Raw genomic sequence first — 22,653 nt, 5'->3', positions numbered from 1 at the left:
GTTTTACAACTCACTCTTTTTCTTTTTTTGCAAATTCAGAAAATTTTTAGAGTGAAATTGTTGTACCTGATAAAAAAATGCCTATTTCATCTGATTTTGGTGATTGAGGTTTTTGCTTTGTTATTATTATTTTCAATTTTTTTTATATATTTCAGTTTATTAAATTTTTTTTGACAAAACAAAGTGGTTGATGTTTATGAAGTTATTTATTTCATGATTATAATGTGTCATACATTATTGATTTTTATAATATCAACGAAACAGTAAACGATGGTCGAGAATTCAAATGATAATTTCTATTTATACGTTGTACAAAGAGATGTTGACATAGTCGATCAATACTTCAGTAAGTACCGAAGCATATAAACCCATCAGTTGCTACACCAGTAAAACAAGGGAATTGAGGAACAGATTCCGCAAACATTATATTTACATGACACCGTATCACATTTGTATGCACAGATTCTGTAGTAGAAGGTTTTCTTTACTCAGCTCGACAGCCGGAGTCCCAGTCCTTGACGCCGTTGAAGTACAATGACGATAATTTTCCATCAAATTTGGAGAATAATTGACGCACAGATAATCCGCAATATCGCTTCTCAAGTTGTGCAACGCAAATGTCAATGATTTTCTTGAACATCCTGTCCTCTTGGATCAAAGGTTGATTCACAAAATTGTGGAGAGGCATCCACTGTGCAGTGACAAACACGTAAAACGTGTGAATATCGGATAATCCCTTCAGATGCTGGTTTTACGTCATATTTGATATCTAAATCTTTTTACAAGTCGAAGCACATGCAAAAGGACCAGGTAATTTCATATTAAAATGTTCTTACTCAAGAAAAACATAATGCTTACCTTGGCCATTTGGATTTCATGATCGTCAACTTTGATTGCTGTTGACAGTGGTCTCAACATGCAGACAAAGAACAGATCCGATTTCTCGAAAGAAACTTCATGAGCTTGCCTTGTGTGAAATATGTAAGGGTTGATCATGAAATCGAAAAATACCAGTAACATTAAAAAGCCATATTTACGCACAATGAATTCTTGAACGTCCCACTATACACTTGAATACATGCAGCAGTTAGTTTTTTACCTGAAAGCTACAACTTCCACAAATTCGGTATCAATCTGGCACAACAGCGAAAATCATATCATATTCCACATCTACGCACAGTATGGTATAGAGGAATTGACTGATCACAGAGAAATTAGCTAATATTAAGTAATCTTACATACCCCGGTTTCCTCTTTTACTTCTCTTACAGCTCCCAAATGGATTTCCTCCGACTGACAAAAATTATATGATTATTACAAGTGAGGGATACAAGTACCTGGACAAATAATCACTTAAGACTTCAGAGGAATAAAACACACTTCGAGAATGAAACCGGTAGGTATTTTCCATAAACCATGAAGTTTGGGAGTACAATGTTTTTCTTGCACTACTAGCACCTGTTTGATTGAAAAATGAAACGTAATTTCAGTAAATCTTCAAACATATTTGATTTTTTATTCATAGGACAGAGGCCTGGTACAAGTATTTTCAGGCCAACATCGTAACTAAGTGAAACGTCAGAACCATGCCAGCCCAAAAAATGAGGGGTATGGGAATATAGTGGACCCTCATATAATATTGGATCTTCGCAAAGCAATGAAAACTAACCTCATCATTATCGTTGATCACAAAACCGCCAACTCCAACATGATGAGAAGCGTTGGATGGTAGAAGGGATGGTCCATCCGGGATCCAGAAAGTCAGCATCACGAATGATCTTTCGGCATGATGATACAGGAATCCTTCCTGTGTAAAGCTAACCAATTTGATTTAGGCACGGATTCGAAAATGCCGGGCAAGATAGGTAGAGATTGTTTGGTATTATTTGGACATTGTCCAATTGTAAGTTTGCAGATGTTACCTTTACAGCCACGGGAACAAGATCAGATTTTTCAAGCGGCAGCTTCAACCAAACTCCCTTCTTTCCCTAAAATTATTTAGCTTTAGATTATGAATGCCCTCAAAAATTCAATTTCAAGAAAACTGAAATAGCCTACACCTTGTAATGAAAACCAAAGTTCATGGAAGAAATACTTCTGCCAGTTTCAGACTAAGCAACTAATTAAGAAACATATAACATCAAAGCCAAACTTCATATACCAGAGTAGATTGAACAGTCTCAAGGTGAAGAGCAAACTTGACATGTGTGATGTCAAATTTGGAGGGATTGTTTTCCAAACTATCAAGAAATGTTTTGAAATAATTGTAGTTCATATGGTATTGATTATTGAAATTATGTCAAGTTTGAAAAAAAAAAGGCTCGAGGAGGGGGGATTGAATTTTTTCGAATTCAAACTATGACATATCAAGAGACCAAAAACTAATACTCGAAGGATCGGTTAAGTTCGTGTGATGTGATAATAAAGAACATTAAATATGAGGATAATAAATTGAAATATTGGATAATATAATGACATATAACTCTAATTATTGCAGAACTCGAGCCAAACACTAGACAAAACAAGGGAGTGTAAACAATCAATGCCTTATTCTTAGCACCAACAAGTGCCTAAGGTGACTTTTATAATTAATAATACATGGTAATGGATAAAACTCAAAATTTCAAGCCTTTTCACATAAAAAAACAAGTGAAGTTTAGGAAACTACATAAAGGAATATACCTTTACTTTCCAATGGTGCACTGACAAATGAAGTGCCCGTGCAAACACATTGGGATTGGATGGCAATCTCTCAGGATTTACCATGACTCCACCATATTCATCATCAAATGCATCAAGTATATCGATCGTTTTAATGAAGGCGCTTGAACTCGATCCATTTATTCGATCAATTTGATAAGAATATGAGTCTATATAATCATGTTGGCCAACTGCAGAGGTGGTATTCTGTGAAGTTTCTGAATAGGAAGCCCTTGGACAATAGCCTGGAGACGAAGAGAAAAAGGAAAACAGGAGTTTCTTAAGATTTTTTTTTGCATATTCTGTTTCCATCAAAGACAAGTCAGAAAGCAAGAGAAATAATGCAACGTGAATTGAAAATACAGCAAGTGGAAAATTTATCCCATTCCATGACATCTTTTCCTCGTATTTTTTATTGATACAACTCTGATCATACCTTAACCTTTACAAGCATGAAACTAGGGAAAAAGAGCATCGTTCTCACTCCATTCCATCCATGATAGTGACTTTTTGTGAACTAACACGTGATCTTAGCTCTAGCTCTAATTATAAGATCGAATATGTAAAATTTCTCCTTTTTCAAGCAACCTGTACAATTTTATTGAAAAGTAAAGTTATGATAGCAGCGCAACTCAAACATTTTACAACTTATATCACCCTCAAACACCTATGACCATCAGTTGTTGCTCTTAACAGATATGTACAAAGCATTCTCAGCAGGTGACAGGACTAATAGAATCTTGCGTTTTTTGAAAAGCCATTAGTCAATATTCTTCAAGAATAACTCATTAAACGCTTGCTAAAGATTGAATAAACATAACTTATAATGAAAATGCATGGTTTCCTCACAGAAACGCTGCCTTTTTTGTCTTGGGAAATTGGGAATCCAGAGTTGTACCTCTGCAGGAACACCCCAGTGGACTGCCTTTAACAATACGTCTCGAGTTTAGTAAAGGGTTCGAAAGCATCATCTCTGAACCGGAAGATAGTGACTTTGAGCTAAAAATATTAAGAGCCATTAATTTGAACCAAAGATCTTTCAAACTTAACCAACAAATCAACCGATGACAGACAATCCTATGCGCATATATGAACAATCCCACATTAACAGAAAGCAAAAATCATCTTATCCCTCTCTGAAAATATTCAAAGAACCCCTCCACGTTATTGCGTGAAAACAAGAAAATTTCTTGGATTCTTCACAGTTCACCCTTTGGCAAAAACTATGAGTACAGGCAAAAAAACAAAGTGGAAAAGACAAATAAAACAGGATAATTAAGAGCATTAAAAATCCCACATTTTAAAATTATAAGTATCATGAAGTGGAACGTAGCGAGAACTTGTGGTGGGAAATACGCTTCGCTTGAAAGAGACTAGCAATCAACACTCCACTTAAAAAAAATCTAAGCAGAAACGCACAAGCTAACCAAGTGAAATGCACATCACGTGGGTCCGCCGGTCACTTACGGACAGAGGCCGAGATAGATCGGAAGTGCCGAGGGTTTTGGTCGGAAGCCCGGAAAAAAATATGGGTCAGTAAAATTATGTGTAACAGAAAATGGATAAAGCGAAGGATGATAAACAACATTCAGCTCGTCGAAGAAAGTGTTGGGAATCGAACTATCCTCTTTGATCAAACAGTCACATGTTAGTCTTTTTAAAGAATCAAATATTTTATTTTAATAATTAGAAAGTTGATTATCAAAGTACATGTTAATTTTTCATTGATTTCTTAAAATTAAACAGACAGAATACAATAAATTTGCGGGAATTTCCTTCCTTCTTTATTTCGGCAAAAACTTGTGTGAGACGGTCTCACGGATCGTATTTGTGAGACAGATCTCTTATTTGGATCACCCATACAAAAGTATTACTTTTTATGCTAAGAATATTACATTTTATTGTGAATATAAATAGGGTTGACTTGTCTCACAGATTATGACCCGTGAAAGGATATCACATGAGACTCACTCATTTATTTCAGCTAATTTGCTGAGACTATATCAAGAAACCAAAATTTGCCATAAACCTGTGAAGATTCAGTAGATTGCCAAAACCAAAACCTAATCTTAAAACATAATAATTTTAAAAAAAAGCTAATAAATATGAATAAAAAAGTATATAAGATGAAAAATGCAAGAACACGCACACTTATGCTAAAATATAAATAATATCTTATGCCCGAATATTGAAGAATATAAGATTACATAAGTTTGACCCTAATCACTGTTATTGGGATTGAGCCCGTGCCTGTGGGCTCAAATTAGTTTATTTGTTATTGGGCCCAGGGGACAGGAGTCACGTGATCTTTGTGTCATGGTAATTTGGTTCAAATAGATGACACTTATTTTGACTTGGGCTGATTTATGTCATAATTTCAAAATTCCTTGGCTTAAAGTTTCAACATGTTAAAAGATGTAAGAGTCTTATAATTTTCTTTTATTTATTTTATAAAAAAAAATGAATGGGTGGAGTTCTATATTTTATTTATTTAAAAAAAACATGAATGTTAAAAGATGTAAGTGTCTTATAATTTTCTTTTAGCAATGTAGTTTTTGGTCTTGATTTGCCACTCATTCCATGTCTTTATTTACAACCGCACCTAGAATTTGTCACTCCTAAAGTTCATGTAATAAATTCTCTGATTTGTCCTGCATAATTAATGTAAAATCTAGCTTTTATTTCTCTTTTTTATCTTAATAAGGTCATATTTCGATCCAAAATATTCTTTCTTGGGAGTGGATTTGTCTCAAGAATACTGCTGTCACAAGAGTTTCTTGGTGTCTTTGAATGTTACATTTGTTGTTTGAAGGCCCGGAATTATTTTGCTAATTTTGAGCCAAATGACTTGTTCCACCGTTTGCTTGTTTAAGTAATGTTTTATATTAATTATGATGAATTTCAATTTCATCCAATAATTAAGTCATTTGAAATTCATTTTAATTTGTGTAAATAAATAATATATAGATTTAAGATTTCATCTATTATTTTATGTTTAACGCTAAACATATAATTGAAATCAATGGATTTCAAATTCATCCCAAGCTAATATGTGCCAATATTCATTCAAAATTTATATTATAATATTATGTTAATTTTGATTATATTTGTAGAAGGACCGAAGGATCATGAACCACAATCCAATTTATTATATATATCTGACGACATTTAATGAATCAATCCTTGTAGATCCAAGATTCATTCCATTTATCCATATCTCGCGTCTTCAACAACTTTCGTTCGTAACCACCGGAGAGGTGAAGTGTCCTTGACGAAATACATAAGAATTCAAACTTGCGTAATTATGTTTGTCTGCACTTTGATTTTAGTCCAAGAATAACCAATTAAAGTTACCTAAACCAATTGATTTCCCATACTGTGTTAGTTTGCACTATATATATATATATATATATATATATATATATATATATATATATATATATATAAACTGTTACCTAAACCCCATACTGTGTTAGAGTTTATTTATTTATTTTTTTTATTTTTTATTTTTTCCAATTTTCACTCTTCATTTTTTACCCTTTGTATTTATATGTATATTTCACTTGATAATTATTATATAAGAACCCGATTCTTTTACACAATGTACAAAGCAAGACCAAATCAAAGGACGGCATATAATATTTATTGGGATGATTTCTGATATTCCAACGACATTGACCCTAGTTTAAAAAGTGAAAGAAGTGAGATTGTCTCACGAATCTTGATTAGATGAGTCAATTCTGCTCATATTTATGATAAAAAATAAAAATTTTGACACCAAAAATAATAATTTTTTAGAGTGACACAAATTGAATATATATCTCACAAAATTGATTGATCTGTATATATATATATAGAATTCTTACTAGAGTTTTTATGTTTGAAAATTCATATATATAGAATAACATGTAGACAAGTTTTCTTTTCTTGAAGATTGTGGGTATATGCCTTCAAATACGAGGCAAGTCATGACTAATGTACAGACTAGGAGTTGTTTAATAATGCCAGTCACAGCCCTCTGCTACATTTACTTGTCCATTGACAAATCATCAAATAAACTTTTTTAATAAGCAAAAGTATTACACGAAAATAACAATTGTAAACGGTGTATGTCTTGAGATTTTGGGAAATATGGTATTAAGGAAGAAAGTCTTTTAAGTTTTTAAAAATAAATTTAATGTATTGATTGATTCATGCTTTTAAGGTAAATGTGTTGGGATGAGATAATTGGCTCGTCGAAACGTGGTGTTTAAGATATTATTCGGTACAAGATATTAAATTTGTATCGTTCTCATCGTCTATAGTTTTTGGTAAAAAGAAAAACGTTCAATCATACAATTGGTATAGAAATTAAGTTAATGAGTTCAATTTAAACGGATTGCAAAAAATACAATTAATGATATATATTATTGGTTTGTAATAATTAGATTGACCATACAGACAAAACAATTAAAAATTGTTCTTTGAGCTGTTATATGATTTTTTTTTTAAATATTTGAGTTGTGATTTTTACTATTAACACATGTTGTAATTCTTGATAAAATAATAAATGTTGAGTCCAATGTAATGTTTTGTTTGTTTTATTTTTCCTGTTTTTATTTTTTTTTGTTTTTTTATGTTTTTTATTTCGTTTTTATTTGCTATTCATATGTAAATTTCAAAACAATCATGGGCTTGACCAATGTAGATTGACTAAAAGAGATAAATTTATCTTTAACTATTTAATAAATACTGAACAATATCGTACGATAGATGGTGTAACCATGTGAATTAAGGTTCGGACAACTCGGTAAGATGAAGAATTTATTTCGCAATTAATTCAAAGAGCGCAGATTTAAAAAAAAAATTATTAAATTTTGAGTGTGCCAGAACTTCAATGATTTAAGTTTTGATTAGATAATTTTTTTTCTTCATGAATTTCGTCCTTGTATAAATCCGAAAGTTTCTAATTACTTAATTAAAATCTAGTATGATAATGTATACATATGTCATGAAATATTTTTGAGCATATCTGTATTTATGATCTCCATATATCGTTTATGAAATAAAATATTATTATTTATTAACGATCTAAGAAAGCTTTAACAATTTGAGTTTTTCAAAAATATTATTGTAATCATCAACGCATATATCAATACATATATATAAGTATGTGTATGTATGTGTGATATATATATATATATGTATATGTGTATATATATATATGTATATATATATATATTTTTTTTTGTATTTTAGTGATTTATTAAAGTTTATTTGGTGTATTATATTTTACTTTACTTCTTGTTTCTTCAAGTGCGATCAGTTTTTTTATTTGAAGGGATATTTTTGGAAAACTCAAATTGTTAAAGCCTTCTTGAAGTGAAAATTTTCTTAAAAAAAATTAATTTATGCATAATAAATCGAAGTTTACCTTTAATTAAATCAATCATCGAGAAATAAAATAAAGATTATTGTTGATATCCTATAAAAGAAGGTGATTTCTACCCTACGACCTGAGAGGGCAAAGAACCATCCAGGAAAGAAGTTAACCGTTAATCCAAATGCCATCTCGGCGAAAAGTCATCACATCCAACGGTGTAAATTCAACCAAGACCAAATCAACATGATTTCCCTTTGTAAAGAATATGTAAAAAGTCAAAGTCGTTTGACCAAAAACTCTTCGTTGTTTCACGAAACCTCATCCTCGTGAATAAGACACTCTCTATAAATATATATGCAAACACAAACTCAAAAGCGATCAATTCTACTCTACTGTTTCCACACTCGATCAAATACTTAATCCTCTCAAATCGAAGCTGGTTCCAATGGCGAATCCGGATGAAGTTTCGGCCATTGAATATATCAGAATGCATCTCTTGGGTGAATATTCTCCCACCCCACTTTCTTTTCAGGAGGATAATACCAACTTGTTTAGTTCGTATGTTTCCAGCAGTGCTCAGTGTAACGCCGAGTATATACTTGATTTCTCGAGCTCTGATGAATCTCAGATTCTGGAGCAAACTCATTATAATTGTCCTCCAATGATCGACCTTACGGCACCGAGAGCAAGTGATAGGAAGCCGTCACTGGAGATTGAATACCCGGAGGCGAATGAATGTGAGTGGATCATCGAGTTCTCCGGGTCGAATCATCAGCCGAACACACATTATAGAGGCGTGAGGCAGCGGCCATGGGGTAAGTTCGCTGCGGAGATTCGGGACCCGAAGCGGCGGGGAACAAGAATCTGGCTGGGGACTTTCGAAACCGCGGAGGAAGCAGCCAGAGCATATGACAGGGCGGCGTTCGAGTTGCGCGGGAGGAAGGCGATTCTCAACTTCCCCCTCGAGATTCAGCAGGCGGAGAACGCGTCGCCAGGCGCCGGGGAGGAGGAGCAGGAGTTCGGGAGAGAGCCGAAGAGGACCAAGTGTGAGACGGCGGTCAAGGATGAGATAATGGAATGGCCATTGACGCCATCGATATGGAGCATGATGCCGTCATCTCCACAGATGGTTACATGAACGTTCTTGCATTCGAATACCGAATGATGGATATCCTTGGACTTTTTTGTCATGTTACCTTCGAGTAGAATTCAAATCATATTAATAAAATATGTTTTGACCAGTCAGTTGTCCCAAATACCTAGGTGTAGAATTCAATAAAAACATGTTTTTACAGATAATGTACTCATTCCGTCCCACTCATTTAAATTTCAAAACTAAGAAATTGTTTAAAAAGATAAATTTTATAAAAAACAGTTTTCTACTTTACTCTTAGATAAAAAAATAATTACTCTTACAAGTAGTTAATGATATTAATTTAATATGGGTAAATAGGTAAAATAGTAGGAAATAAGATGAAATCAGACTATATGATCGACTAAAAATGAAATGTAGCTTAAATAAGTGGGAAAGAGAGCATATTAAATATAAAAATTAATAAACATTGTTTTTCCATGAATTGACGATGTATAACTTACACACAAAAATGTTTAGTATTAGAAGTTCGAAAGTTTCCACCAAAAGCATATTTACTGCGAGAAAAGTTCAAAAGTTTCCTCAATTAATATGGATATGTTTTAAATTGAGACAAACTTCTCAGATCTGTAGTATTTACAGTTTACTGCCAAATGTGCATGAATATATCCAAGTTTAAACTAAATGTGCCAGTTTACTTATATCTCACTTTTTTTAAGAGTTGAGTTCAACCTAAGACTAGGATATCGCACTTTATATTCCACAACTCATATTTATTCTTACATATCAGGGTCGATGAGATTTTATGTGGCTCCCACATGTAACCATAAATAAAGACGATAGGATGAAACCTTAGGACAAATAGCTAACTGGCTGGCATCTCATTTGCCATTTTTGAGAATGTTACATTTCTCTCATTGGTGTGATGGTGTCTGTGGGGTTGGGTGCGCACAATGCTCAATGGATGCCCAGTATGATACGGTATGTTTTTTTAAAGTGACCATGCATCATAGCTCGCACCGGTTAAAAGTTAGTCTGGATTACACCGCATTATCTTTTACATCTTTCTATTGGAGTTATCGAATAAAACACTAAAATAAAATAAAAAAGTGCGATAGAAAACAAGAATTACAGAGTGGACTTTTAATGATAGAATCTGTCAATCAGGCCGAATTGGAGTAAATTTAGCACCGAATGACAAAAAATGGACAAATACGCTGTGCACCAAGTAGAATGTTACAAGAAAATGTTGCCATAACACAAACTTAATATCGTTCTTACAATTTTGCAAGCCCAAAACGAAAACAGCTGCTAGCTTTCATGAAATAAAAAAAGTAGTGGCATGAATTAATCTCTAATGTGCTGCACTGGTGAATCTCACCTCGGATATACTCCACTAGTGGAGGAAACACTTTTTGAAGTAGAATTATGCCTTGATAACTTGGCACTGGACTCAGAAAATTCCACCGAATTATAAAGGGGGGTAACATCTGTACCAAAACTAACCGGAACGAAGAATGCAGGCTCCGAAGGCAACGGCAGAGTCAGTGAGAAACTACTGAGCATGAGAGCAACATTAGCCATTGTTGGTCTATCCCCAGCATTTTCTTGAACACACAGCAGACTGATATGAAAGCATCTCAATATCTCACGCATCGAATTTGAACCATCTTTCAACATAGGATCTATCATATTTATAGCTGTTCCCTCACGCCAATGGCTCCAAGCCTGAACAATCCAGAGATATCCGTAAATCCGAAGATTTGATATATTTAAATGTGCTTTTTTTTAAATAATATCAGCTCCATATTTTGTGCATTCAAAGGCACTCATTAATTAGTAATTAATACTATCAACAAACATATAATGCAAATATTTAATATAATTATATGATTTAAATTTAAGTTTCTGAATTTTACTTACAGAACTTAGCAGGTCTCCTGTGTTCTCCCCATTCCTAAAAGAGTTATTCCTTTGTCCGGTCAGAATTTCCAAGACCAGCACTCCGAAGCTGAACACATCTGACTTAATAGAGAATTGGCCATGCATGGCATATTCCGGTGCCATATATCCACTGAATTAAATAGCCAAGGTATGTAGTTAGTATCGAACATTTTTTCCTTTTTGGAAAAATAAAAAATCAATGCTACATCCTTAGAGAAGGTGGTTGTGATTGTAAAAGACTTACTAAGTTCCAACGATCCTGCTCGTGTTTCCTTGAGTTTCATCTTTCTCAAATAACCGCGCCATGCCAAAATCTGCAATCTTAGCGATCATCTCTCCATCTAACAAGATGTTACTTGCTTTAAGATCACGATGAATAATCCGTAGTCTAGAGTCTTCGTGAAGATAAAGAAGTCCCCTGGCAATACCCGTGATGATTTTGTAGCGTCTCTCCCAATCCAAATGTGAACGTCTGGCTGAATCTGGATGCACACACAACCCGTTCGGTATAAGTGAACAAGCTCGTGATAGAAACTACTAGCAGAGCATGACCGAGCACATTTTATAATAGAATCCAAAACTTACTAAATAGGAAATGGTCTAGGCTTGCATTCTGCACAAATTCGTATATAAGAAGCCTCTCTGTCCCTTCGATGGAGAAGCCTAAGAGCCTAACAAGATTTCTGTGTTGAAGCCTGGCCAGTAACACCACCTCATTCTTGAATTCATGGTCACCTTGCCCGAAGTCTCTCGACAACCTTTTGACTGCGATTTCTTGGTCGTTTTGAAGTACTCCCTGTTAAACAAGAAGAACTTCAAACCAAATAATCTCTATGTTCAAGGTAGATATTCTACCGCTTCAGTAAACTGTTTGCAAAGACGTCACGGAATCATCAATAGTTTTTTCTAAAACTCAAAGTTCAGCAGGTAGTGTTTATCAACCTAATGCAGAACTAACTTACAAAAACTACTGTTATGTGATTAATCTGGATATTGGACAATGTAATAATATGCAGCAACATAGAGCAGTAAGTCGAGGCAAAGATGAATTTTTGTCCACAATACGAAATTGCTCGTATAACAGTGTTGTACAATAACGACAATAGTCTCTCAGATACAACGACTTTGAATCAAGAAAATTTAGCGCAACAAGTCTTGATTACAGCGAACGACATGTGGAGAACTTTCAAGCACAAAAGTGAACGAGAAGGGAATGCAGCAAAGATGCGAGAAAAAAATATGTGCAATGCAGCCGAGGGATTATTTGTAGTAGCCCACCAGTTGCATAGAAAGATCACAACCTTTTGGATACAAACGCAACTTTCTGTGAAAGGCCAAAGGATGCACATGATCAAATGCAACCTTTTGGATGGACGCACTGTTCTGGACGGACACGATGTTTGGTCCGACCGAACGTTTTCTGTGATAGGCTAAGAGACACGATTTCCGAATGGGTGCAGTACAAAAAATCTTTTTCCGAATAAATTTTCTCTAAAAAGACTAATATGGTCAAGAGACCACGCTGGCAGCGCGCGTGTATTTCATCGAGACCAGCCTATCAGTGTCTTCCCTCTAAAAATTTCTAGTGCTCCTTGGAACTCAAACTCTTAGTTCAAATTTGGAGCTAATAAAGAAGACTACTCCTGACACATTTTTCAATGTGGGACAGTTATCACTTTCTTTAAATGTTCTATATATTACCTTGTACACGCCGCCAAATCCACCTTGCCCGAGCTTGTTAGCTTCAGAGAAATCATCGGTTGCAGCTCGAATTTCATTGAAGTCAAATTGGATGGATTCAGCAATGCTCATATCATCAACACCTTCTGAAAATGAAAGTGAATTACCATCAATAAACTTGAATCTTTTATGAATGAGTTCTGTTTTTCCATTTTCTTCTATTATGTAGCTAGCTGAATAATCACACTTACTCTCCAACTTTACCCTTCGCTTATGCTTTCTACGCCGCCTTAGGAAGACGCAAATGCCTGCAACTAGGATTAAACTCGCGACAATCGGAACAACAATGGAGATGACTGTTCGAGCTGTACTCTTTCCTCCTGCAAGATATGAAAATCACTTGCATTCGTATGTATCAAAGCTAGGATTTTAAATGATATGAAACCATACTAGCTAGGCCACCAGATTTTTTATTTCACGATCAATTTTAGTCATTTTTATTAAATGATTTTGTCTCTCTTTGCTCTTAATTTAGCTTATACCTCTACATTTTTCAAAACAAAAAAATTATCATCGATTAATGCTCATAATAATAAAAATTAGTAGAATTACCATAGGACGATATATACACTTGAAATATTCAACAATAATTTTTTCTCACGTGACTTAAAAAATTTATTTGTAAAATAATTCATTATTCCCCTAATGGCTAATTTCAAAATGTGTATAACCAACAATCTTGATCCCTAATATTTCAAATATCATTTCAAGATTAAAGGTTATAAGATATTGTTTAGTTGTTGTGTCAGCATCTTCTGATAAAATATTATCTAATCTTCTAAATATGGTATTGTCCCAAACACGGTTATGTATATATTTTAGTGGACTTTGTGAAAATGACAATTTTACAGAATGTGGATATTGTTCAACTGTTTACCTGTTGGCGGCGGCGATGGTGGTGGGGTTGTTGCAGCCGCCGCCCTGATCCGTTCCTGAAGCGTAGTTACATCATAGAACCCAGAAAGCCCGTACCAAATATTGCAACTGGGCAAAAAAATTTTCATCATGCTCGACCCTGCGACTCTGTTTATACTCTTACCTGCCTCCACCAAGCAACCATCGCAATCCTGCGCCGATAAATCCGGCGTACACTGCATCAGCCCATATACCACCTGATAATCCGGCGCAGTCTTACTACCTCCACCAACCTTCAGCAAAGGTCCTCCAGAAACCGCAGATCTTCTCAGTTCGTCAATTAGCTGTCTCAGATCACCACTATATTTATCCGGGTCCGAGAAATTACTTGTACTCCAAACGAAAACAGTCGGAATTGTATCCAGTATCCCATAAGTGGGATTGTTTGAATATCGCACCATGCATAAGTCATTCCAGAGTACAGCTTTTTTCTGGTTCGGGCATAACCGTACAAGCTCAGAGGTGGCGTTAGTGACACAACTCCGGCATGCATCAACCTGAGCATCTGCTCTACACAGAACAATGGCGTTTACTTGATCTGGGTTTTTGCCGATGGACGCGTTGTAGAATCCGAAGCTATCGACATTTGACGAAAGGGAATACAGAAGAGCGTTGAGGTTCGATTCGTATACACTGTTACTTGTGTAATTGTTTCTGTTATCAAAGTAGCAGTGAGCTGGGCCTACTTGGGAGGTGACAAATCCAAGAATGTTTGTGATCATGAAGACGATGAAAATAAAATCTAGATCACTCGATCTTTGGGAATCCATTGGTTTTGTGCATGAAATTACAGAAAACACTCGAGATTTTCTCGATGTTGTATGGAGTTGCTTCTAAATTCTTTAATAAAATAATATTAAGTGCAAGGGTAGAAGTTTTCTCTCGTTGAAAGTCTCAAATTTCGATAAATAGGTAGGGTGGAATGGTCAAGCATCAGACAACCACAACTATGAAAGATCTTTTATCTACAAGAAGTAGGTATAGATGTTAATTAAATGCGAGGATAGAAGTTTCCTTTCGTTGAAACTTTCAAACTTCGATAAATAGATTGAATGGTCAAGCATCCGACAAATTCAACACATATATTCACAATCAGATTTGAACTTGATTCAATCTTAAAAATCAATTCAAAAAAGTAGAATTATCTTAGTCTATCTATGCAACTTTTAGAAACTATGTTCGACCTGAGACATCTTAACACAACTTATCACGTTTAAAAATGAATAATTAGAACGTGAAGATATTAACGAATGACTAAATTATGAACTGTTCATACATAACAATAATTTCACGAATTGTTTGTTGATTTTTTAAAAAAATCATTTGCTTGGTTATTGTTAAATATTAATTATATCTCAAATTTAACGACAAAATTCATTATTATAGATTTTCTCTCACCCACAATTAGTATTTGAGTATGTCTCATATGAGACCGTCTCACGGATCTTAATCTGTGAGACGGGTCAACCCTATAGATATTCATAATAAAAAAACATAAAAAGTAATACTTTTTCATGGATTACCCAAATAAGAGACCCGTCTCACAAATACAACCCGTTAGACTGTCTCACACAAGTTTTTGCCATAGTATTTTTTTCCCTTGCTTCAATATCTAATTTTATTAAGTTTATATAAAATTACTAATTTTAATTACTAGAGATGTAAACGATCCAAACCAAACCAAACAGCATCAGGCTTGAGCTTGGTTTGTTTAAAATTGTTTGAGCTCGAGCTCGATTCGAGCTTCTATTATCAGGCTCGAGCTTAGTTTGTATTGAAATTACTGAGCTCGTTAAAAGCTCGAGCTCGGCTCGTTAAAAGCTCGTTTAACATGTTAATCAAGCCAGGCTCGAGCTCAGCTCGTTAAAAGCTCGTTTAGCATGTTAATCAAGCCAGACTCCAGCTTGATTCATTAATAGCTCGTTTAACATGTTTAACAAGCTTGGCTTGAGCTCGTCTCGTTTTCGAGCTCGATAAGCATAGAATGGAGCTCGAGTTTGAGTTTGAATCGAGTTTGTTAAAAATTAAATATATCTATAAACTAATTTTAAATCAGACATAAAAATATAAATTCATTCATAAATAACCAAAACGACATAAATAAGAGCAAAAATAACATAAATAAGTATATTATTGAACATTCCAAGATCATGTTTGCGAGCAATCTAAACGAGTCGAGCTCAAGCTCGAGCTCGCGAGCCTATTATCGAACATGTTTGCGAGCTCACGAGCCGAATATCCTTGGGCTTGAGTTTGGTTTGATTAAATTTTCGAGCTCAAAATCGAGCTCGGGCTTGATTTGATATGATTAACAAACAAACTCAAACGAACTTTTTATCGACTCGAGCTTCGAATAGCTCGCAAACCGTTTGGTTCATTTACATCCGTAGTAATTACCAAGAGGACCAACTTACTAACATTCCATATCCAAAAACTCGTGAAATATAATTTTTTTTTGGTTTTGAAAAAAAAAACTTAATCTACCAATTTTCTACCAAACTGTCAAAAACTATCATCCATCACCAATGTACCCTCTCACATAAGTAATGTTTTAAAATATAGTATTCTGATTAAAAAAAAATTAATATGGGTTTGAAAAAATCTTCTAAGATATCTACTCCAATAATAGATTTAAAAATATTTCCCATGAATGTAACTGCTAAGTCTAAATATTAGTTAACTATCACTATATATATGTTGCCCCCAAAATGGATACAGCGACGAGAATTCTTAAAAGTTTTAGGAACACGACAACGTAACATGCGTAAGGACACATTTAAATTAAATATATATTAATTTACTGATTCAACCGTATGATTCAACCGTATTACATATTCAGATGAAGAATCGAAGAAGTCGATCGTATAATTTTGAATACATTTGCGTGTGTATAAATGGAAAAAATATCTGTAACTTCAATATATAAATTCGTAATTATAACTTTAATTGCTTCCCACGCATCTCTAAGATATACATATATACATATGAAATCAGTGGAATATTGTAACAAGAAACTATTGTAATAGCACAAACCCGTAATTGTTCTCACTCTATTTCAAGCTCAAAACGAAAATATTAATTAGTCTCATGTTTTATCTTCAAACTGCAGCTAGCTTTGATGAAGTTAGAATGAAGTAATGGATCCATGAATTAATATCTAATGTGCTGCACCGGGTGATCAATCTCACCTGGGATATACTCCACTAATTGAGGAAACATTTCTTGAAGCTGATTTATGCTCTGGTAACGTGCCACTGGACTCCGAAAATTCCATCGAATCAACTTGATCTGCACCCAAACTAACCGAGACGAAGGACGCAGGCTCCGAAGGTAACGGCAGAGACAGTGAGAAACTACTGAGCATGAGAGCAACATTAGCCATTGTTGGTCTATTCCCAGCATTTTCTTGAACACAAAGCACGCTGATATGAAAGCATCTCAATATCTCACGCATCGGATTTGAACCATCTTTCAACATAGGATCTATCATATTCATAGCTGTTCCCTCACGCCAATGCCTCCAAGCCTGAATCAATCAGAAACATTGTTAACCTGAATATTTTGAAGTGCTTCTTTTTAGTTATGGAAGGGTGTTTGTTACAATGGATCTCATACGGATACAATACTTTCAACAAACTTAGAATGCAAAGATTTGATACATTTATATGATTTAAAGTTAGGTGCTAACAATAAAAATAAGAGGGAAGTTTCTGGTTTTTACTTACAGAACTTAGCAGGTCTTCTAGGTTCTCCCCATTCCTAAAAGCGTTATTTCTCTGCCCGGTCAGAATTTCCAAGACCAACACTCCGAAGCTGAACACATCTGACTTAATAGAGAATTGGCCATGCATGGCATATTCCGGCGCCATATATCCACTGAATTAAATAGCCAAGGTATGTAGTTAGTACCGAACATCTATTCCTTTTTGGAAAAAAAATAAAAAATCAATGCTACATCCTTAGAGAAGGTGGTTGTGATTGTAAAAGACTTACTAAGTTCCAACGATCCTGCTCGTGTTTCCTTGAGTTTCATCTTTCTCAAATAACCGCGCCATGCCAAAATCTGCAATCTTAGCAATCATCTCTCCATCTAACAAGATGTTACTTACTTTAAGATCACGATGAATAATCCGTAGTCTAGAGTCTTCGTGAAGATAAAGAAGTCCCCTGGCAATACCCACGATGATTTTGTAGCGTCTCTCCCAATCCAATTGTGAACGTCTGGCTGAATCTGGATGCGCACACAACCCGTTCGGTATAGGTTAACAAGCGCGTGATAGAAACTACTAGCAGAGCATGACCGAGCATAGTTTTATAATTGAATCCAAAACTTACTAAATAGGAAATGGTCTAGGCTTGAATTCTGCACGTGTTCATATATAAGAAGCCTCTCTGTCCCTTCGATTGAGAAGCCTAATAGCCTAACAAGATTTCTGTGTTGAAGCCTGGCCAGTAACACCACCTCATTCTTGAATTCATTATCACCTTGCCCGAAGTCTCTCGACAACCTTTTGACTGCGATTTCTTGGCCATTTTGAAGTACTCCCTGTTAAACAAGAACAACTTCAAACCAAATAATCTTTGTGTTCATCGTATAATATATTCTACCACTTCAGTAAACTGTTTGCAAAGACGTCACGGAATCATCAATAGTTTTTTCTAAAACTCAAAGTGCATCAGGTAATGTTTATCAACCTAATGCAGAATTAACTTACAAAAACAAATGTTCTATATATTACCTTGTACACGCCGCCAAATCCACCTTGCCCGAGCTTGTTAGCATCAGAGAAATCATCTGTCGCAGCTCGAATTTCATTGAAGTCAAATTGGATGGATTCAGCAATGCTCATATCATCAACACCTTCTGAAAATGAAAGTGAATTACCATCAATAAACTTGAATCTTTTATGAATGAGTTCTGTTTTTCCTTTTTCTTTTGTTATGTAGCTAGCTGAATAATCACACTTACTCTCCAACTTGTCCTTTCGCTTATGCTTTCTATGCCGCCTTAGGAAGACGTAAATGCCTGCAACTAGGATTAAAATCGCGACAATGGGAACAACAATGGCGATGACTGTTCGGGCTGTATTCTTACTCTTTCCTGCAAGACATGAAAATCACTTGCATTCGTTCGTATCAAAGGTAGGATTTCAAATGATATGAAATCATTGCAGGCCACCAAATTTTTTATTTGACGATCAATCTTTTACTAATTGTTCCATGACTAAGATTAAAATTATCAGGGTCTCATACATTGATTCTTATCTATTGACAAATTTGTGATGAGAAATCTCTATTTCTTTTTTATTTTTCAGATATTTGCAGATAAGCATTATAGTTTCATATAATCATAGGACAACATAGAAGAATAAACAAATTACTTCAAGATTTAGGGGACATAGTGATTGCTCCTTAAAAAAGGCATTGTTTTCGTCATAACGGCTTATTTGTCCGCAGAAAACGGAACAAGTCAAACTCAGAAATTGAATCTGCTGCTATATAATTATTTAATCAGGATTAGAGACGAATTAGATAGAGATGTACTGCATCAAAAAGTTTTGTGATTGGTAAGCTTTTGTTAATTATTTTTGTTCAAAACATAAAATCACTTGGGACAACAATTTGTGTAAGACGGTCTCACGGATCGTATTTTGTGAGACATATTTCTTATTTGAGTCATCCATGAAAAAATATTAGTTTTTATGCTAAGAGTATAACTTTTTAGAGTAGGTCTCATCTGAGACCGTCTCACGGATCTTAATCTGTGAGACGGGTCAACCCTACCCATATTCACAATAAAAAGTAATACTCTTAGCATAAAAAATAATATTTTTCATGGATGACCCAAATAACAGATCTGTCTCACAAATACGACCCGTGAGACCATCTCACACAAGTTTTTGCCTACTTTTTATTGTGAATATCGGTAGGGTCGACCCGTCTCACAGATAAAGACTCGTGAGACCGTCTCGCAAGAGTCCTACTCATCACTTGGTCATGTATAATTTTTTTTATAATTAATTTATACTCAAAGATATCATGATTGTAAAAAAGAAGAAAGTAAATTAAAATTTGAAATTATAAAAATTAACGAGATGTAACTTGAAACTATGAAATAATAAATTTTAAAAACAACAGCTCGTGTCAAAACAACAAATTTATCTTCATATTTCTTCATAATAGTTAACGATGCCTTTTTTTCTATTGTTATTATATTATAATAATATGAAACTATGTCTTGAAACGTATGTTCACCTGCTGCCGGCGACGTAGGCGATGACGGCGGTGGGGTGGCTGCAGCAGCCGCCCTGACCCGTTCCTGAAGCGTAGTTCCATCGTAGAAGCTAGAAAGCTCGTACCGAATATTGCAACTAGGCAGCAAAAGTCTCACCCCACTCGACCCTGCTGGGAATCCGTTGATATTTTTACCGGCCTCAACCAAGCAACCATCGCAATTCTCCGCCGATAAATCCGGCGTACACTGCATCAGCCCATATACCACCTGAAAATCCGGCGCAGTCCTACTATCTCCAGCAACCTTCAGCAAAGATCCTCCAGAAACCGCAGTTTTTCTCAGTTGATCCAGTAGCTGTCTCAGATCTGCACTATATCTCTCCGGGTCCGAGAAATTACGCGGATTCCGCCCGATAATCCTCGGACTTGTATCCAGTATCCCATATATGGGCGTGTGCGAGTATCTCAACATGCATAATTCATGCCAGAATGCAGCTCGTTTCTGGTTCGGGCATAACCGCACAATCTCGGAGGTGACGTTAGTGACACAGCTCCGGCATACATCCATCTGCACATCTGCTCTACATAGAACAATGGCGTTTACTTGATCTGGGCTTTGTCCACCGGACGCGTTGTAGAATCCGAAGCCATCGACATTCGGGGAGAGGGAGGATAGAAGAGTGTTGAGATTAGATTCATATGCACTGTTCCTCGTGTAATTATCTCCCTGATAGCAGAAATAGTTCTGGGAGCTGACGAATCCAAGAATGTTTGCGATGATGAAGACAATGAAATTTAAAACTAGACGTGATCTTTGGGAATCCATTGATTTAGTGCATGAAACTACAGAAAACATTCAAGATTTTCTCGATATTAATGTATTAATTTCTATATTGAATAGTTGAGTTTCTTTGAGGCTGACTGATTCTTGGTAAATAATTCGAAGAAAACATGGATACGCAAACATTTAATTTTCGACTTGGAGCATTATATATACAATTTATTTATACGTGATATCCTTCGATTGGTTACAGCTTACACGAAACAATTGACGAAAAAGAAAGGAGCCAAAAAGTGGTGAGATGTTACGTGATAGAAGTATCCTCTGGTTGAAAATTGAAAATTTCAATAAATAGATAGGATGGTCAAAGCTTCCATCTTTCTTAAGAATTTATAAAAATGATTGGTTTTTTTATAACGCCATTTCCTTTTGGAACACTTGTGTGGACGAATGAATTATTAGGATAAAAAAAATCGATAGTCGAAAGAAATATCACGTTTCTTATGAATATCCCAATGTCATTATTTATTAGGATAAAAAATCATCCATGTCATAACTACCAATTATAATTTTTAATATACTGATGAATACTTTCTTCTCATAATTTACCTTTTTTTTTTTAGTAGGTCTCATGTTAGACAGTCTCACGGATCTTAATATATGAGACGGATCAACCCTATCCATATTCACAATATAAAGTAATACTCTTAGCATAAAAAATAATACTTTTTCATGGATAACCCAAATAAGAGATCCGTCTCACAAATACGACCCGTGAGACCGTCTCACACAAGTTTTTGCCTTCTTTTTTCTATCTAAATTTACATGCATCCCATTTCTAATACCGTTTCAATATTTCATCTTATTAAGTTATACATACAAAATGGCGATAAATTAGAAACGTTTTGATTGTGACATAGATGCATGCAATACTAAAAACACGTTTTGATTGTGACATAGATGCATGCAATACTAAAAACTACAAAGAAAAATTTATATTGAATCACCAAAAAACCCACTTCAAAAATTCGGTATTCAAAAAATTCACACCTCTGCTCTATTAATCATCACCCTAAATTCTCTATGTAAAGTTCACGACCCGATACAACATTGTAGCTCTATTTTTTAATGTAATGATAAACTTAATTGTTCTAATAATTTAGTTTTTTGTCTCTCTAAATTTACCGATATCACATTTCTAACAGTGTTTCAATGAATTTATTTTATCAAGTTAAACATACATAACTACGACAAAAGAAAAGAATGAGCAAATTAATTACGAGTATTTTGAAACGTTTTGATTGTGATCTAGATGTATGCAACGTTAACAATTCAAGAGAAAAAACTTGTAATTTGAACTATGAAGCAATAAATTTTTTATTTCAGCTACCAAAAAACCCACTTAAAAAAATTCCATATCCAAAAATTTAAGAAATATAATTTATTTTTATTTATTTTTGTGAAAAAAACTTTTGATTTGGTTTGAGAATATCTTCTAAATCAACTATTCCAACAATAATACTTGAAAAATATTTCCTACTATATTAAAACAAAAATTTGTCTGAGACGGTCTCATTATCGTATTTTGTGAGATTGATCTTTTATTTGCTAAGAGTATTATTTTTTTTATTGTAAATCTCGATATAGTTGGCTCGTCTCACATATAAATATTCATGATATAGTATCACAGGAGACATACTCTTATATTAATACCACTGATTAATTTAAACATTAAATTTTAATCAATTATTTTATGTTTTATTATATTCAAATTCATAAAAATAATAATTAATTTTAACCACATATTTTAAAATATTTTATATGATAAATAGAACAACTATCGATATCAATAGTCTTTCCAATGGATATAATCTAGACTTGTCA

The 22,653-nt window shown here is 34.5% G+C and overlaps 4 protein-coding genes across 7 annotated transcripts; 1 reads left to right on the top strand and 3 right to left on the bottom strand.

The window, feature by feature from the left end:
• Positions 1-342: 342 nt before the first annotated feature.
• Positions 343-4,158, bottom strand: LOC140825276 (nudix hydrolase 8-like). Of its 3 annotated transcripts, none has more exons than XM_073186948.1 (9): positions 4,128-4,158; positions 2,683-2,945; positions 1,923-1,988; positions 1,670-1,807; positions 1,381-1,458; positions 1,243-1,293; positions 1,100-1,134; positions 859-967; positions 343-691 (listed from the first exon to the last, which is right to left on the bottom strand). In XM_073186948.1, the coding sequence occupies exons 1-9, from the start codon at positions 4,141-4,143 to the stop codon at positions 485-487; spliced, it is 963 nt and encodes a 320-aa protein (XP_073043049.1). In that variant the 5' UTR covers positions 4,144-4,158; the 3' UTR covers positions 343-484. The 3 variants fall into 3 exon arrangements, with proteins under 3 accessions (XP_073043049.1, XP_073043051.1, XP_073043048.1); XM_073186950.1 differs by having other exon boundaries at positions 4,120-4,141; XM_073186947.1 differs by lacking the exon at positions 4,128-4,158 and adding an exon at positions 3,599-4,011.
• A 4,271-nt stretch (positions 4,159-8,429) lies between these two features.
• On the top strand, positions 8,430-9,349 carry LOC140827991 (ethylene-responsive transcription factor 6-like). Its single transcript, XM_073190959.1, has one exon. It carries the CDS (start codon positions 8,508-8,510, stop codon positions 9,198-9,200), a length of 693 nt encoding a protein of 230 aa, XP_073047060.1. The 5' UTR covers positions 8,430-8,507; the 3' UTR covers positions 9,201-9,349.
• A 921-nt stretch (positions 9,350-10,270) lies between these two features.
• LOC140825275 (cysteine-rich receptor-like protein kinase 29) lies at positions 10,271-14,649 on the bottom strand. 2 transcript variants are annotated; one of them, XM_073186945.1, is made up of 7 exons: positions 13,717-14,649; positions 13,031-13,159; positions 12,801-12,925; positions 11,685-11,895; positions 11,344-11,581; positions 11,079-11,229; positions 10,271-10,883 (listed from the first exon to the last, which is right to left on the bottom strand). In XM_073186945.1, the coding sequence occupies exons 1-7, from the start codon at positions 14,522-14,524 to the stop codon at positions 10,533-10,535; spliced, it is 2,013 nt and encodes a 670-aa protein (XP_073043046.1). In that variant the 5' UTR covers positions 14,525-14,649; the 3' UTR covers positions 10,271-10,532. The 2 variants fall into 2 exon arrangements, with proteins under 2 accessions (XP_073043046.1, XP_073043047.1); XM_073186946.1 differs by lacking the exons at positions 12,801-12,925; positions 13,031-13,159; positions 13,717-14,649 and adding an exon at positions 12,401-12,463.
• Positions 14,650-16,660: 2,011 nt separating this feature from the next.
• Positions 16,661-20,933, bottom strand: LOC140825273 (cysteine-rich receptor-like protein kinase 15). The gene is made up of 7 exons (XM_073186944.1): positions 20,010-20,933; positions 18,724-18,855; positions 18,494-18,618; positions 18,090-18,300; positions 17,748-17,985; positions 17,480-17,630; positions 16,661-17,280 (listed from the first exon to the last, which is right to left on the bottom strand). Exons 1-7 carry the CDS (start codon positions 20,842-20,844, stop codon positions 16,939-16,941), a joined length of 2,034 nt encoding a protein of 677 aa, XP_073043045.1. The 5' UTR covers positions 20,845-20,933; the 3' UTR covers positions 16,661-16,938.
• Between the last annotated feature and the right edge of the window lie 1,720 nt (positions 20,934-22,653).

The sequence above is a fragment of the Primulina eburnea genome, chromosome 3 (genome assembly GCF_022965805.1).
Source record: "Primulina eburnea isolate SZY01 chromosome 3, ASM2296580v1, whole genome shotgun sequence".
In the NCBI taxonomy this organism is placed as follows: Eukaryota; Viridiplantae; Streptophyta; class Magnoliopsida; order Lamiales; family Gesneriaceae; genus Primulina; species Primulina eburnea.
Note: the sequence above shows the minus strand (reverse complement) of the source record. Positions and strands in the feature narration are given on the sequence as shown.